At 41.2% G+C, this 18,430-nt stretch overlaps 1 protein-coding gene across 1 annotated transcript; it reads right to left on the bottom strand.

Annotated features, from left to right (window-relative positions):
* Positions 1 to 1,040: 1,040 nt before the first annotated feature.
* Positions 1,041 to 4,067, bottom strand: LOC139781381 (uncharacterized). Its single transcript, XM_071720243.1, has 4 exons — positions 3,146 to 4,067; positions 2,391 to 3,029; positions 1,795 to 2,234; positions 1,041 to 1,616 (listed from the first exon to the last, which is right to left on the bottom strand). Exons 1-4 carry the CDS (start codon positions 4,065 to 4,067, stop codon positions 1,041 to 1,043), a joined length of 2,577 nt encoding a protein of 858 aa, XP_071576344.1.
* Positions 4,068 to 18,430: the final 14,363 nt, after the last annotated feature.

Raw genomic sequence — 18,430 nt, 5'->3', positions numbered from 1 at the left:
AAAGTATTATTCCAAGTAGGAATAATACATTTATTAGATACATTTATTTATTTTTTTTCATTTATATTCCTACATTTATTAGAGTAAATAATATTTCGCAAGATATATATTTTGTGCGTGAATTAAAGGAATACAATATTTTATCAACTATCTCTCAAAATTGCAGTAGACCTAATGTAGGATGCAGAAGACATTTAAAATGTATGAAATACAACGGCATGATAAAATGAAAATATAGAATACAATAGATAGCGTAACGAGAGGTGCAGAAATTGAAAAGGGTTTAGTTACATCGATAATAAGCAGAGACAACAATCGAAGATGGACATAATCTCCAGCAGCATCCAGGCCGTGCAGACTTTATTTAAATCGGAATATCTAAGAATCAGTTCCTCGGGAATGGATGTTTCTATAGCGGCGACGGCTGCAGTAGGGCCTCTTCGTTCTGGGGCGCTTTCTAGATGCTTGAAGCTGCTGTTGGGCCAATGTTCCTCGTTTGAAGCCAATAACTCGGGTCCGTGCCACCACAACGATGAGTTCAATAGATCGTGTGGTTCGAGCCCTCTTGAGATAATGTCAGCTGGATTGCTGGCTGATGAAATGTGACGCCAACTGTCAATATCTGAGGTACGTTGTATCTCGCCAACTCGATTGGCTACGAAAACGGTCCACCTTCGGGATGGTGATGAGATCCAGTTGAGAGCTATTGTGGAATCGGACCACAGAAAGGTAGGTATGTCAGTTAAGCCGATTGCCGTCTTGACTTTGCTAACTAGTTGTGACAACAGAAGGGCTGCCGCCAACTCGAGTCTCGGTAGTGAGACGCTCTTAATTGGTGCGACGCGCGACTTGGAACACAAGAGTTCAGAGCGGAATTCGTTGGTTCCCACTCGCGTGCGTATGTACACGCAAGCGCCGTAGGCTCGTTCGCTCGCGTCACAAAATCCGTGTAACTGTACGGATCTGGGATCCGTACTATATTTGACGCAACGGGGTACGCTGAGGTTGTTAACGAGAGGCAATTGGTCCTTAAATTTTTTTCATCGCGTGTCTACGTCCGGGGGAATTGATTCGTCCCAATGGATGTCCGACTGCCAGAGATCTTGCATAATCAGCTTCGTTAACACGATGATGGGTCCAAGAAGTCCCAATGGGTCGAAGAGACTTGATATCTCTGATAAAATAGTGCGTTTGGAGACAACGGCTTGTGCCTCTAATGGTTTGTACGACAGGTAGAATCGATCTTGCGCCTGATTCCAATGAATGCCTAGTATGGAAGAACTTCTGCCTTCGTTTATAGTCATCACGTCGTTGCTTGAATCGAGCATATGATCTAATAGTTCCGGGCAACTGGACAACCATTTGCTTAACTCGAAACCTCCCTCTCGCAATAATGCAATGACTTCATCGCGTGCCTCTCTGGCTTCGGTTATGGAATCCGCCCCTGTGAGTAGGTCGTCCATGTAAATATCCCTTTGCACTCTGATCGAACCCGCTGGATATTTGTCATGACGGAGTTCAGCTAAATGCTTAAGGCATCTCGTTGCTAAGTATAAGCCGATGACGTGCCGTACGTGACGGTAGTGAGCTCGTACGTCTTCACCTCGGTGTCTGGACTGTCACGCCACATAATTCGTTGGTAGCGCGTTTGAGAAGGATGGACTCGTATTTGGCGATACATTTTGATTATATCTGCCGTGAGTACGTAACGGAACATTCGAAATCGCGTGAGTATCGATAGAAGATCTTGCTGTACGACTGGGCCCGTCCGGAGAGCATCGTTGAGTGAGATACCAGAGGTGCTTTTGCACGAAGCGTCGAAGACAACCCGAATTTTGGGTACACCTGCCGTGGTCTTGAATACAGCATGGTGTGGCAAATAGAAGGATTCTTTGTCATCCTGACCCGTGTCTCCTCCACTTGCTTCATATGCCCTAAGGCCAGGTACTCGTCCAAAAATTGATTGTATTGGGCTCTCAAATTGGGGTCACGCGCAAGCCTTTTTTCTAGTCCACGTAATCTTTTCAGCGCTATATCCTTCGTGTCTCCGAGCTTCTCGATGACTTGTTCCTTGAACGGGAGCTTTACGGTATATCTGCCTTGTGCGGTTCGTGTTGTGTTATCTTGGAAGTGCTGCTCGCAGCGGGCTTCGTCTGCGGTGAAGTTGTCTGGGCCCTCGATCGTTTCTATAGCCCAGAAGCGACTCAACTGCTCGTTCAGCTGAGCGTTGGTTACTGACGCGTGGAAAGATTGAATACGCTTGATAGCTTTCGGGGGTTGACCGAGGCGTCCCGCGAGGATCTATCCGAATCTGGTCTTTTGCAGTGTTGGGTGGTTTGTCGACGTCTTGACTTGACCGACGCAAAGGACTTGCCAGAAAAGCTCTGCACCTATCAATATATCAACATCAGCTGGTGTGTTGAACTGAGGGTCGGCTAAGACGATATTGCGGGGAAGCTCGAAGGCACTTCGTTTCAGTGTGAATGCTGGTAGTTTGTCGGTTACTCTGTTAGTAACAATGCAATCGAGTGTGGTAGCGAATGTATTAATGCGAGATTGCAAACGGACTTGCGTTATTAACGAGGATCTTGTGGTCGTGTTATTGATGCCAGAAATCGAGATATTAGATGACCGCGTCTGGAGGTTAAGCGTGTCCAAAAATTTCTTCGAGATGAAGTTTGCTTGTGAACCGCAATCGAGCAATACGCGACATGGCATGCGCGAACTTTCGCGATCATACGCGTGCACGATCGCGGTAGCAAGTAGAACGCATTCGTCGCTCCGTGAAGTCGAATGTGTAACCACGGTCGCAGGCGAGCTTGGCGACGTTGTTGTCTGTTGCGGTTTTTCCTCCTTGGCCTGGGATTGTGGTGCATCACCGGTGAGATGAAGCAACGTATTATGCTTCATTTTGCACACCTTGCAATTTCCGGAACTGCATTTACTCGCAATGTGAGAGGTTGATCGTAGACAATTCATGCAAATCTTGGCCTTGCGAATCTCGGCAATTCTTTGTGGAATCGCGAGTGCTAGGAATTTTTGGCAATAATAAATTGAATGCTCCTCGCCACAATGCTGCATTTTAATTTGACCGACGCGACACAAGCGGCTTGACGTTTCGCGCCAGGAGATACTCGCGAATTGCTCTTGGACGATGGGACGCTTGATTTCCCGGTGGATTCTAACATTTGACTGTGATGTATTATAAAGTCTAGAAACTGTTTGAAGTTCAGCAACTCGTTTGCCGTTAGTGAGTTTTGCCATTCCCGCATTGTGACGGAATCAAGTTTGCTGCTCAAAATATGAACAAGTAAGTCGTCCCAATGAGAAGTCGGACGTTTCAAAGCCTGAAGGGCATGTACATGTCTAGCCGCGCCATCGGCGATCTGTCTTAATTCGCACGCGCTTTCTCGCGACATGGAAGGCAACTCCATAATAGCCTTGATGTGGCTCTGAGTGATCACACGTTTATTGTCGTAGCGCTCCTTAAGTAAGCCCCAGGCGACACCGTAATTAACCGCGGAAATTTCCAGCGAGCTGATAATATTTTTCGCGTCGCCCGATAGAGATGCGCGCAAATACTGAAGCCTTTGTATGTCATCTAGTAAATCGTTCGTGCGAATAAGGGACTGAAATGTGTCGAAAAACGGAAACCATTCCTCGTAGTTACCGGAAAAGTTAGGCAGATTTATCTTGGGCAACCGTATTTGCGAAGAAGATTCCGACGTATTAGACGCTCGCGAACCCGCGGGGGATGGGGTAATCGCTTGACGCGTTGTATTAATAGTTAATAACTCGCGCATCCGCCCCGCTAGCAAATAGTAAGCGTCTTCGAATCCCGCGCGATGATTCGATTCGCTCTCGTCTAGTAATTCTATGCTTGTTTGAACAGACTCGTAATCCGACCAATACCGATCGAGCTTAGCTAGGCGCTTTTGAAGCTGTGCCGTCATGGCCGGTGTTATGGCGGCGGCGGGAACTGACTCGACGAACGTCTTTAGGCGTGTGCACGAACCTTGAATCGTGGAGCGCCGCTTCTTGAGCACGGCGATATCCTCGTTTGACATGACGCGGTACTACTAAATGCGACGCGACAAAATAATGTAAAAGGGACTAGTTGGCACCGATAGTGAATAGCTTCCCTTACCTCGCAAATGCACGCCGATATATCGCGGCGTTGCGCGGGAACAATGGCGGGGTCGCTGCGTAACACTACGCCTCCGTCTCTCTCTCGTGGATGCCTCGGCGAGTCGCGTCGTCTCTCTCGTGGATACCTCGGCGGCTCGCGTCGTCTCTCTCGTGGATACCTCGGCAGCTCGCGTCGTCTCGTGGATGTCTCGGCAGCTTGCGTCGTCTCTCGTGGATGCTTTGACGACTCGCGTCGTCTCTCTCGTGGATGCCTTGACGACTCGCGTAGTTTCTCTCGTGGATGCTCGAAATCCGTGCTCGTATCTGTGCGCGGTTTCGTGGCGTGCCAGATCGTGCAGCAAGCCTTCCCCAGTGGAAGCCTGCACCCCCGTCTATCCGTGTCGTGTGATTGACTTGCCTTGTGCGACAACTTCTCGGTCGTTCCTCGACGTAATGGCGGAAATCTGCCGGAATCCGGCTCGAAGGACCAATGTTTGCTTGTGCTTGTTGCGTCCTGTGACGCTAGGCTGTTGCCACCACTTTGTCCACGGTACGATTGCTTCGCAGGTGTGGTCGAGAAATAATTTTTCCTCTCAATTTCGAAAAACGTCTGTTTATTACGTCGAAGTCACAGCGAGAGCTAAAATTCACGACACGTACACGGTAGAACGCTGGTAGGGGAGTGCGGTGCGCGCGGTAACCGGCGGCCGCTCGAGAACCGACAGGGCCCGACGCTCGGCGAGAGCGCTCGAAGGGAATCAAGCGTATGTCTCGAGACAATCGTGTGCGTAAGCGCGGTCGTATCTCCAACAGCAGGTTTTTCACCTTCTTTATGACACAGTGTTATGCCTTCCCGAGCACAGTCTGCAGGAGCCCGCCTTACAAGTTTTTGCACGATGATTATTCCTTAAACAGTTGAAACATAAATTTAATCGTTTTACCTCGTTAATACGCTCCTGAATTAGAAGTTTTAAAAACTTTTCGCATGAATATATAAAATAAGACCCATTACACGCGTAGCATCGCCCTGCCGATGATGATGACCCGGGGAAAAAAGATTATATATAATTATATATATTATATATAAATATATATGATTATATATGATTATATATGAAATTTGGTCCTTTATATGAAATTATATATGGATCCATATATGGATCCATATAAGATTTATATGGAAGTATATGTAACCCTATATGATTATATAATATATATTCATTATATATTATATATTATATATGTTCATATATAATTATATATAATCATATAGAGACAAAATTCATATATAATCATATATATTTATATATAATTTGTGACGTGACATAGTCACGTCCCCTGTCCAGACGGTAGCTCGACCGAGGGGAACGTCCGGGATGTCGCCTCCGCCGGAGCGGGACGGGGCGACAGCGTCAGAATTCGGTAGAAATTATATTTCTTTTACGAGAATTTCAGATGCCGAGTAGATGGCCGGGAAAGATTGTAACGACTTTAGTCGCGCCGCGGGAATTACAGGAGGCGTTCTTCGGAGGAGTTGGCCGGCGGGCGGGTCACGTTTGAGCCCTTTGGCGATTCGGCTTGGAGCGTTTCGCGGGGCGGACGCATCAGCCAACGACGCCGGGATAAGCCCACCAGAGGAACTCGCCACGGGGCATTGCCGCCGGTCGATTTGCCTTGGCCTGGCCAGCCTGGCAGTCGACACCGGCTCGGAAGTCGCGGCCTGGACAGCCGGACCCGACATCTTCGAAAATACCGCCGGCGGGCGAAGCAATCAAGAAGGGCGCCGACAGGGGCGGAAAGTCGAGCGCTGCCCTCGCAGAGGGCATACCGGCGGTCGGGCTTGCAAGCACGGCGCGCAGGCGCGCGGGCCCAGCGTGGTCCCGCCGCGGCGCCGGGCCAGAGGATCGTCACTGTCGTGTCGGCGTGGCGAGAGACGACATCCCGGGAGGACCGGCTGCCGAGCTTGCGGAATTTGTAAGGCCACTCGAGCATCTCGTTAGCAACGTCTGGGTACAAGTAAGATACTTCTGGCGGCCGGGGCCCTTCCGAGAGTCGCGTAGAGTCGCGGGAAGCATGTTACCGAGTAAGTAATTATCGAGTGGAATACTGGCGGAGGGCCCGGCCGGCAGAGTAATACGTGATCGCCCTGTCCGAAGAATCGCACGCGGCCGACAGTCACCGCGTAATCCGTTGTAGTATTTGTTCGTGTATTAGCGTTTCGCGTGATCGCGTTTGGTGTAATAGCGTTTTGTGTAATCGCGTTGTGTGTAATTGCGTCCTTCGCGCTAACGGGCAGTATTGTCGCAGAACGGGGGTTATTACGGGGCTTTTCGCGGGACGCCGCGTCTAGCCATTACGGGACCATTTGCGAGACGTTGCGGATAGTCATTTCGGGACTACCAACTGGGAACGTATGGCTGTTGGGAAGTCGTCGCGCGTAGGTCTTGTGTGTTGCGTTCGTGTAATCGCGTCTGGTACATTGGGTCCGTGTAATTCGCGGCAATCAATTATTATATTTGAGAGGCGACTTGTAATTCACCAATTCATTCTGAAGTAACTTACTCTACCGATTTATTCTGAAGTAACCTTTTCTTTCAAATACATTATATTTGTTATTCTTATTATTTGTGTGTGCTAATTGCGCTGCGCCCCCTCTTCCACCCCTCCGAGATCTAACAGCGATCTAAAGTCACAAGGAATTCACGCCTGAGATATTTAGCGTTCGGATTTAGTGTAACGTGGTGCGAGCATTCGCGCCTGGCGCCCATAAGCTTAAGGACATGCCTGGTCGAGCTACCAGTCTGTTTCAATAATACTATTACCGATTTTCTAAAATATTTAGTGAATTGACGGCGCGCTCCTTCTCGGCCGGCGAGACCGAGGGGACATCGTCGCCGTCATAAATTATATATAATCTTTTTTTCCCGGGGATGATGATGATGTCGCTAAAACTTGCACATTTTTTCCTCATTATTACAGATCGCTACCATTGCTCCTCTTTTATTTCGTTCACAAAGCTCCTTTTCTGAGGAAGCTTGTACTTTATTATTGCCTAATTATTAGTATTTATTAGTTTGGCTTCCTCATAGAGGAAGCTTTATAAGCGAAATAAAATAGGAGCAACGTTAGCGATCTGTAATAATGAAGAAGCAATGTGCAAGTTTCTAATTTGCACACTTTTTTTTAATTTTTAATTTAATCTTTTTATGAATTGATAGAGAGTTAGCTTATTGTTAGTAGCACAAGTGGGGTTTTACAATCGACGCAAATTGATGTTGACTTTGGGAGTTCAGGCTACATGGTCAATATGTGGACTTTGCATATGGACCTTTAATTGCATATAAAGCTGGGTCTAATTTACCAAATCTTACAGAATTATATATAAAATAGGGGTAAAAAATACTGAAGAATATAATAGAATTATAAATAGCCCGATAAAATTGGCGGAAGTTAGAGCAACCACGGACATTTCTCAAAAAATTTAAAATTTTATAAAGAAAGAACCCCTTTACCGATCATAGTCAAATTCAACACCAACCTTCCTTTAATCATACTCTATCAATTAAAAAAAAATTTAGCCCGATGTCTCAAAATTTGCGGAAGTTACAGCAACCACGGACATTAAATCCGCGCGCGCGCGCACACGCACACGCACGCACACGCACACGCACACGCACACGCACACGCACACGCACACGCACACGCACACGCACACGCACACGCACACGCACACGCACACGCACACGCACACGCACACGCACACGCACACGCACACGCACACGCACACGCACACGCACACGCACACGCACACGCACACGCACACGCACACGCACACGCACACGCACACACGGACATTTTGTAAGAATGTGATTTTTCGACGTTTTAGAACATTCTGAACACATTGGCAAACTAAAAAAAATTTTTTTCACGAAAACAAAGCTTCTTCTGTGAGAAAGCAAAAATTATAAAAGAATAGATAAATTACTTAATTTAATATAAATTACTAATTTATTTGGTATAAATAAAGAAATCTGTTTATTAAATGAGCAAATATTAATTTTTATGGTAAATCTGAAGAATAGTGGCCTCCTCACCGATTTCGTTGAACTTAGGCTTAATCGACGCGTTTTTGCACAAAACGACCGAATCTGGCAGAAAAAAGTGTCGCTCTGCCCCGCGAAGCGAGATATTAACAGTTAAAGTTGACAGGAATCAGGTTATGATTCCTGTCATACCGACGAGCTGTAGCGACTACGAACATGCCCTGCAGCCATATGCGCATGCTCAGTGGCCGCACGCGCATGCAAAACTGCGCCAATTTTAAATATGATGAGTGGTCAATCATGCGGAATAATCAAGCGTCTTAATTCAAGCAGTTAGGTATCACGCTGGGAGTTTGTTTAGTTTTATAAACTATTATACACATGTGTATAAACAGTACATAAATAGGCGGGGGGGGGGGCTCCACCTTAAGTGTTTAAACAGTTAAATACTTTTAAAGCGCGTCACTAACCTACATAGGTTAGTTGACGCGCTTTAAAAGTATTTAACTGTTTAATCCCCCTCTCCATGCATGTACTTTATAATTTCGCTTTACAACTTAGCATGTACTTTAAGTTGTAAAGCGAGTTCCACGCTTTCATCCACGGGGGGGTGCGGAGGGGGCCGAAGGCCCCCCCCCCTCGCACCGCCTCGTCTGTGTGTGTGTGTGTGTGTGTGTGTGTGTCCACGCGAAACGAGGTGCCACATGGGTTCATGACGCGCTTTACAAGCTCGTTTAAGTACATGCGTGGACGAAGGGATTTTGCTCCCCTGCACCCCCCTTTCCATGCATGTACTTTATAATTTCGCTTTACAACTTAGCATGTACTTTAAGTTGTAAAGCGCGTCATGAACCCATGTGGCACCTCGTTTCGCGTGGACACACACACACACACACAGGCGAGGCGGTGCGAGGGGGGGCCTTCGGCCCCCCCCGCACCCCCCGTGGTTGAAAGCGTGGAACTCGCTTTACAACTTAAAGTACATGCTAAGTTGTAAAGCGAAATTATAAAGTACATGCATGGGGAGGGGAGTGCAGGGGAGCAAAATTTCCCCGCCCACGCATGTACTGGGCACACACACACACACACACACGTGTGTATGCCCTGCTTTATAGAAGTTGTGATTTTCGTTAAAGCAAGGCACACACACACGTGTGTATGCCCTGCTTTATAGAAGTTGTGATTTTCGTTAAAGCAGGGCACACACACACGTGTGTATGCCCTGCTTTATAGAAGTTGTGATTTCCGTTAAAGCAGGGCACACACACACGTGTGTATGCTCTGCTTTATAGAAGTTGTGATTTTCGTTAAAGCAGGGCACACACATGTGTGCCCTGCTTAGGTTAGTGACGCGCTTTAAACACTTAAATACTTTTAAAGCGCGTCACTAATCTATACACCGAAGGCGTGTCCTAAAATCAGTGAGGAGGCCAAGCCCCCCCCCCCCCCGCTCACACTTCTAGGTTTACTCACACCGATCATGGGGGGGGGGGGGTCCAGGGAGGCGAAGCCCATCCGCCCACGCATATACTTTGATATATTATATAGGATATATTGACGAGTAGGGATGCAATAATATTAACATAATTTATGATAGACAAATTAATAAATTATTTAATAGAACATAATGTGATAAGTAACAAAATACATTATCCGAAGTGCAATAATAAATTAAAGTTAAACAGAGATAATTTCTCATTTCGTTGTCGGAAAGTATTATATGAGAAAAATAAACATAAAAAATATGTGAAGAAACAATGCACATTTAGAGGAAGTGTTAGATTTGATACATGGTTCAGCAAATCTAAATTAAGCCTGGAAACAATATGCAGGATGACTGCATATTTTATTATGTTAAGACCTCCGAGACTTATGTTTATGTGCACAGAGTTACAACTTTCTCAGCACTCGGTTGTTGACTGGATTTCTTTTTGCCGAGAAGTAAGTATAATTTAATATACTTAATACAATGAATATATGTTCAATAGATATATATTTATAGAATTTGTTATGTTGATTTGTTATAATAGGTTTGCATATATTGGGCCGAAAAGAACTCAACGAAACTTGGAGGGCCCAATATAATCGTCGAAATAGACGAAGCAAACGAATATATTTCGTTGCTTATCACATTATGTTCTATTAAATAATTTATTAATTTGTCTTTATCGTGAGTCACTGCCAAAAACTCGTGCAGCTGCATTTTGACACGATAACTTAAGATAAAACAAAAGAATATCATTTTGAATTATGTCACACTTCTGACTTACCAACCAAACAGTTGTCACGTGATCTGCTGCATGGCCTGCATGCGCGTGCGGCCACTGAGCATGCGCATATGGCTGCAGGGCATGTTCGTAGTCGCTACAGCTCGTCGGTATGACAGGAATCATAACCTGATTCCTGTCAACTTTAACTGTTAATATCTCGCTTCGCGGGGCAGAGCGACACTTTTTTCTGCCAGATTCGGTCGTTTTGTGCAAAAACGCGTCGATTAAGCCTAAGTTCAACGAAATCGGTGAGGAGGCCACTATTCTTCAGATTTACCATTTTTATTTATTAAATTACTATTTAGAAGTAATTTTGAATAGAAATGATTAATATACAGAAATATTAATTATATGAATATTTGGTTGAAAAAGTTTTTTTTTATTATAAGAATATGTTTATATATAAAAATGAACAAATTGCTTGACCAAGCTATAATAATTTTTAGATTAATTATAATGAACGACATGGATGATGCCAAGCGTATAAAGGAATACATAGAGGATATGCGGAAGATGATTCGACAATTAGAATGGATGGGAGAAAAAGCCAAGTGGATAAATGCCGAAGAAACACTGTTTCAGTTTCCACTAACCTTATATCCGCGTATCAAGGAATTGAGAGAACATATCTTACCATTTTACATCCTCATTTATCGCGGCTATCAATGGCAGAGAGATCATAAAATTTGGTTGGATGGTCCCTTTGAGTATCTTGATGTTCAGTATATTGAGAACAAACTCAATCAATACTTAATCGACTTCACCAAAATCAATAAACAGTATAAGACAAGAATCAAGATGCAACTTGCAATTAATTATCCATACAGGTTGTAATTTAATTTAATATCATAATTTAGCAAATTATATTTTATTTGTAGATTCCTTGAATGATTTAAATTCGATTTTTTAACACTAGAGCTACCGAAGATTAACCTATACCTAAATCTACCGGGTCAAAATTACTTATTTCCGAATGATATTCAAGAAAAAAAGTAAAGTACCTATATTTCAGTGTCGGTTATATAGGTGCAATTCTAAATTATGATTTGTGTGTTTTAAATTTCTTGTACTGAAATATAGATTTTAATAGTTTACATTTCAATAACTCAGAAATCAGTCATTTTGAAAAAAGCAAGTTATAACTTTATGGTGGAGCAAAAAACTTGACACCTGCTACGAATGCACTCGTTTTATGCTTATTTGCTTGTATATCTTTTTCTTTTTCTCTCTTTCTCGCTTTCTTTATCTTTCTAAAGCAGGTCGCATATAGATGCAATCTATATGCAATCTAAAGTGGACATTGACTTTTGCATTAATCCGTCATATTTTTTCATTTCCCGTAAACTAACACAACAGCAATACATTTCTGATGAAATAGTTTGCCAATATTATATCTTGCATATTTTGTAAGATTTCTATACAGTTGTACTAGACTTACCGTATTACCTGTTAATGGCACATTCCTGAGATCATTTAGAGACAAAAATCCTAATGACAAAATGTCGCGGTTGCTACTGTGTTTGAACGGGAAAGATTTAAAGTTTCAATTTGCTTGTAGATATTTTGCGCGCTCAGGTACGTCGCATGTGGAAACGGCTCTTCCATACTTTACTCAACTTCGATAGAAATTATTTGAAATTATTATGCACTTTATTTATTTGTACACTGTTCGCAAAACCGACGAGTACCGGAATGACAATAGTTTCTAAATTCCCGGGAAAAAAATCTCTTATAATGTCTTATATGCTCATATAAGAAGCGATCTTATATGCTCATATATGAATTTTGGCCTGATAAGAACTTATATGGTCATATATGATTATGTAAGATTATATAAGAACATATAAAAAATATTCCTTATAATGTCTTACATGCTCATATAAGAACCGATTTATATGCTCATATATGAATTTTGGCCTGATAAGAGCTTATATTGTCATATATGATTATATAAGATAAGGACATATATATTTAACCCTCAGGGTACGGACTGGGTTAGCGTAACCCGAGCGAATTTTGAAAGTAGCGCCATTTCAAAAGAAGTGAATGGTGGATTTTCAAATGTATCTTTGTTTAAACAAATAATGTAATAAATCTATCAACGCCATTGTATTTTTGAGAAAATTTCCGATCAAAAAAAAAATTGTTTCAATTGACAAATTACAGCCCGATATACAGTCAATCAAAGTCGCCGGGTTAGGCTAACCCATGTCCGTACGGAACGTAACTTTTTTATAGTCCGTACCCTGAGGGTTAAATAAGTTTCATAAAATTGTTATATATTTTCAAATGTTATTTTTTAAGTGTGCCACTTTATTATAAGAGTGGACTCCACGATACAACTGATAAAAAAATTGTACCGCTCCATAGTGCAAGACAGTGTCGTGTCTTTTGATACCGTTCTTATAACACTGTTTGTCAAATTTTAAGTACGAGAAACAGATCCCATCGAATGCCATCTATCGGATACTTTGAGATGCAATATTCTAATCTGATCATATATAATCTTATATGACTATATAAGTTCATATATGATTATATTATTTTCAGTTCAAATTATAAAGTATGAACAAATTAGTATATAGTGTTCGCTTAGAATAACAATAATCAAACAAAGGGCTTGCGAACCAGCAGGATGTTTATGCTATCGTGTATATATATTTCGAAAAATGACACAAACGTTTCGGCCATAACTGTGGCCTTCTTCAGTGTAATAAATAAATAGTCGTTAAAATTTAAAACATACCCCCCTACAGTAATAAAAACGCCCTTCGCTTACAAAATCAGATTATAAATCCCCTTACAACAATTCAAACGCCATTCGCTTACATCGTCCTTACAATTGTCGTCTCACGTCCGATAACGGCTCGTCGACGTAACATCGTGTCTGGTTATTAATACGAGCCTTCCCTGAGTCGATCGAGAAAGAATACGTCTCTAATTTGTCCACACATTGCGTTGGTAAGGAGGGACTGAGGTTGAAAATCCTTATCCTTAGAAGTGAAATGAAATATCTAATTTGAAGTTGAATTCAACGTATACACTCAATTCTTAAGTACCTTCAACCGTAGAAACGCTCCTCGAGAGACCCATGTTTGGCTGTGTTCGGTCAGATGTCAAATGTGAGAGTCAGAGCATTATCGAGAGGAACATGTGGAGGGGACTGCGTATGGTAGGGGAACGAAACCTTGGTGGGAATCAGCAAGGCGGGAGAGCGTTAAGAATCGGGAGATACGCTTCTGGCAATAATTCCGTGTCACTATGTTTATTAAGACCCTCACTCTGTCTTTTAATATGCAGCATTTCAGAGATAAGACGTTTATTATATATGGGTTCATTATCTAAGATTTTTACTCCTTCCCAATCTAATCTGTGATCCGTTTTGAGGCGATGTTCGGTAATGACTGAAGGAGATCCGCTTCTCTTCATAATGTCGGATTTATGCTCTTTAATCCTGGTTTTAAGCTGTCTTTTCGATTGCCCTACATAAGTGGCCTCACAATCAACACAACTTATCTTATACACTATTCCACAGTGTGCCGATTTTTCTAATATATCCTTACCCGTCGTGATAAACTTGTTCAACTTGAACGGAATCGTGAAAGCCGGGCGGAAATTAATTTTTTTGGCTAACGTTGTAAAGCCATCCGAAATAGATTTTATATACGGAATAGTAAAATTCGAAGTCTTAACAGATTGACTGTTAGGTTGTGTATTGTGAGCAAGGAATTTAATCCTTCTTCTGATCGTAGAAAAAATAAAGCCAAGCGGATATCCGTTATTAAGTAATATGTTAATCGTATCTTCTAAATTTTTCTTATGAAACTGCGGGTGGGACAGAGAGATGATCTTATCTGTGAGACCGTATATTACGCCTCTTTTGTGACAAAGGGGATGGTTCGAATTGAAATTTAAATATCTGCCAGAGTAAGTAGGTTTGTGGAAATGGTCGAAAATAATCCTCTCATCCTCTATTACAATGGTGACATCCAAGAAATTAAGTCTGCCCTCCCGTCCGATTTCACACGTAAATTGCAACCGTTCATGCAAGGAGTTAAAGATCTCCAATGTATTCTCGATCTCATTACATGGGGCATCCATTGCAATGTCATCAACATATCGAAAATAAAATTGTGGAACGTAATTGAGTTGTGAGATTGCAACCTGCTCTAGGTCACACATGACCATGTCCGCCGCTATCGGTGATAGGGGAGAGCCCATTGGACTGCCAAAAATTTGTTTGTAGAATTTGTTATTAAACGAAAAATATGTCGAGTTGAGAATCAGTCGGATTGCAATTATGAATTCATCAAACGGAATGTCTGTGAGCTTCGAAATCTCACTCCACCTTTTAGTAACACTGTCTTTTTCGAAATATTCGTCATTTATAATGACGAAATATTCGTCATTAAATATATTTCGTCATTTTTCGAAATATATATACACGATAGCATAAACATCCTGCTGGTTCGCAAGCCCTTTGTTTGATTATTGTTATAAAGTATGTTTGCAAAATAATACGATAAATATATTTATTTATAAGAACTATAATATATATTATATAACAGTTTTTTTCACGAATTATTACAAGTAATTTCACTGTTTACGAAAATATTTAATAAAAATTAATGTCAATTAAAAAAAATTATAAGTATCTTATGCAAAATTAGAAAAAAAAAGTCGAACTTAAAATAATATAAGCAATGAGAAGTGTCGTTTTCGGTCAAAGCGGATCTTGGTGCTTAATAATATTTCACAATATCAATTATTATTATTAAATACATTTTTCAGTTTCTTAAACTGCGTGCCAATATGGACTTTGTCGGACTTAAAACGCAATTGTGTAAACTAGAAATAATATCTCATATTAATTTGATTGTCAAGTAAAATAATATACTAGAAGAATATACTAAAAATATACTAGAAGAATCTATAAACATGGCGGGGAGTGAGAAGGTTCCTCCAGACAAGGCTAGTGGTAGAAAATTTACATGTTGTCCAAAAAAGAATGCTGGTTATATGATCTGTGTGATCTGTGAGAGTGTCTTTCATCCTTCGTGTTTCGATCGTCAAAAAGGTACCCAAGAAATCACAAGGAATTTTATTATATGCAGCAAGCATAACGTAAACCTAACCTCAAATTTCGACAACACCGTACTTGACGAGAATGCGAGGAAAATTATCGCTCAGGTTAAACTCTATGAGAAAGACAAAGTAGAGCAAGAAACCATTGATGAAATCTCTAAAAGTATTCAAGAGGAAACCATAGAGGAAGACGATAAGGAGTCAAACAAAGTGTCTATTCTAAAGAGGGAAAATGCATTGTTGAGGCAGCTTGTTGCGGAAATGCAAGACAAAAACGAAATCTTAAAAAAGCAAGTCGTTTTTCAGCAACATACTGGTAAAACTACGTATGCAAATGTCACAGCTGTTAACTCGTCAACCAAGGAAATTAAACATGTCCCAGAAATAGTAATCTCAGCGAAGAATACTGCTAGTAAGAAAAAGATCTTCAAGAAGGTAACCACCTCGCTGCAAAGTGATGTAATTGTACCAGTGGACAAGGTCATTGAAAGAAAGGATGGGACTGTGGTGATTAGATGTACACACTCGACGCAAGTGTCGAGAGCGGAAGAACTACTCTCCGGCTCACTGGGGAATGACTTCGATGTAAACAAGGAGAGCCTTAGAAATCCAAAAATGCTAATAACTGGAATTGATAGTGGACTATCTCTCGAGTCTGTGGTAGCTGACATAAACGAAAGAAATTTTCATGACTTCGAGACTGAATGTACAGGAATCCACAGTTTCGTGAGCAAGAAATCCAAGTTATTAAACGTCGCTATTGAACTCTCTACTAACCCCGGAATTATACAGTCACGTAAGGGGTAATAAAAACCAAGTGTATGTTGGTCACCAGAGATGTCGTGCCTACGATGATCTGAATGTCAAACCGTGCTACAAGTGTGGAAGGTACGGACACAGTGGCTCAAAGTGTATAAATCAGAAGTGCTGTGTGCTCTGTGCTGGTCCGCATGAAGCGAGCAAGTGCACTAATCCTAAAAATCTCAATTGTCTAAATTGCATTTATGTGAACACAAACTTTGGACTGAAGCGTGAAACAAATCACTGTGCATTGGATAGTGGAAAGTGCAAAACGCTTAGTGCGAAAATAACAAAGTTTGTAAGCGCAACTGATTATTCAATCCTGCCGATAGTACCGGCTATCATGGGCAAAGTGACGAGGCGGTCCGACACTGCGAGGGAGCGCGGTGGGCTGAGCGGGAGGGGGAATGTACCTTAATCGGGAATGGCTGGCGCCCCTCTCTCTCGCTCTACCACGCGCTCTCCACGCGGTCCAGAGCAGCTCAATACGGGCAGGAAGGACGACTCGCAACATCTAACGTCCAGCATTACACAGCAGGAGGATAATGACAAGTTCTCTTTTCAAAATTTAAACGATATCAGTTTTACAAACGAACTGGAGTATGGAACATTGCAGTCGATTAATGAAAATTTAGATAAGAACGTTTTCATGCTAATTAATGTAAATATAAGAGGATTACAGACAAATTTTAACAATTTAATTGTTCTCATTGAGGGATTAAAAGTTAAACCTCTGCTTATTATATCTGCTCGGAAACCCATAATGTTCCTAGTGCTGCCTACTACAACATCCCAGGATATAGCACATACTACAACGAGGGTCATGTGAATGCAGCTGACGGTACCATTGTATATGTTAAGGATTCTCTGAATCAACAAGTTGAAGTTCAAGCATTTAATGACTTTAAAATAATAAACATAACCATTTCGCTAGATAATAAAAAGTGTGTTAAGATTTCTGCAATGTATAGGTGTCATGATGTTGATAAAAGACGTTTTGTTGATATTATAGATACATTTCTACGCGAGAACAGAAATACTAAAAACCATTTTGTTGCAGGAGATTTTAATATTGATCTGTTGACTCTAGACGCTATAACAGAGGAGTATTTAAATAACTACCTAAATCATGAATATCTGCCTCTTTTTACGGGGATTACGAGGCCAAATACATTAGATATATTGAAAGGATCCTGTGTTGACAATGTTTTTTATAAAGGAAATTTAGAGGGTGTTAGGGCTTTAAAATATACACAGATTCTACCTGATCACTATCCGCTTATTGTGTCCTTCGATATGAATGTTAAAAAACAAGAACACACTGGTATTTACAGTAGTATTAATTTTAAGAAATTACGAGATTTAAGTCAAAAAGAAGATTGGGGGGTAGTGAAAAATGTTAACAATGCGAATGATGCACTGGAATTACTTGTATGTAAGATCAAAAATATTATTGATCTAGCTACGAATAAAAAGAAAAAAAATTTTTTAAAAAGAAAAAAATGGATCACACAGGGTATTACTATAGCGTGCAATACCAAAGAAATGTTATATGATAATTGGAAAAAAAACCCTAATAACAGAGAGGCTGAATATGAATATAAAAATTATTTTAAACTACTGCAAAAAGTTATTAATAGAGCCAAGTTCTTATACGATAAGAATGATGTTGAAAAAAGATGTAATAATAGCAAGTCTCTTTGGAATTTTGTTCAAGAGAAATTAAACAACGGGAAATCTAAATCGAGTAATATATGTAGTCAAATTAAAACCGAGGAAAGTTATTGATGATCCTCTAGAACTTGCAAATACTTTCAATGATTTTTTCTGTACTATAGGCATTAATCTGGCTGAAAAAATACACATTCCTAACCGTCCCGACCTAAAAAAGGTTCTAATAAATAACAAATCGATTTTTCTTTATCCTACTACAGCTGGTGAAATGACTAATGTCATAAACGGTCTAAAAAATAAAGCTGGTGGGGCTGATGGGGTTAGTGCTAAGGTTATTACAGAGTAATGAAAATTCAAATTAAAAAATAATGTATTACTTATTAATTTTTTAATAAGTAATTATTTCTTTACTTATTAATTATTAAAAAA

The sequence above is a fragment of the Temnothorax nylanderi genome, unplaced genomic scaffold (assembly GCF_030848795.1).
Source record: "Temnothorax nylanderi isolate EJ_2023f unplaced genomic scaffold, tnyl_v1.0 TNYL_tig0333_pilon, whole genome shotgun sequence".
Classification (NCBI taxonomy): Eukaryota; Metazoa; Arthropoda; class Insecta; order Hymenoptera; family Formicidae; genus Temnothorax; species Temnothorax nylanderi.
The sequence above is the reverse complement of the archived record's forward strand: the minus strand, read 5'-3'. Positions and strand labels throughout refer to the sequence as shown.

Excerpts from the sequence above, each read along its gene's own strand:
- LOC139781381 (XM_071720243.1), bottom strand. The coding sequence starts at position 4,067 with ATGTCAAACGAGGATATCGCCGTGCTCAAGAAGCGGCGCTCCACGATT. Across the intron at positions 3,030-3,145 it reads AAGCGTCCCATCGTCCAAGA|CACTCGCGATTCCACAAAGA; the intron begins GCAATTCGCGAG and ends AAAAATTCCTAG. Across the intron at positions 1,617-1,794 it reads TTCGTGCAAAAGCACCTCTG|TCCAGACACCGAGGTGAAGA; the intron begins GTATCTCACTCA and ends GTGGCGTGACAG.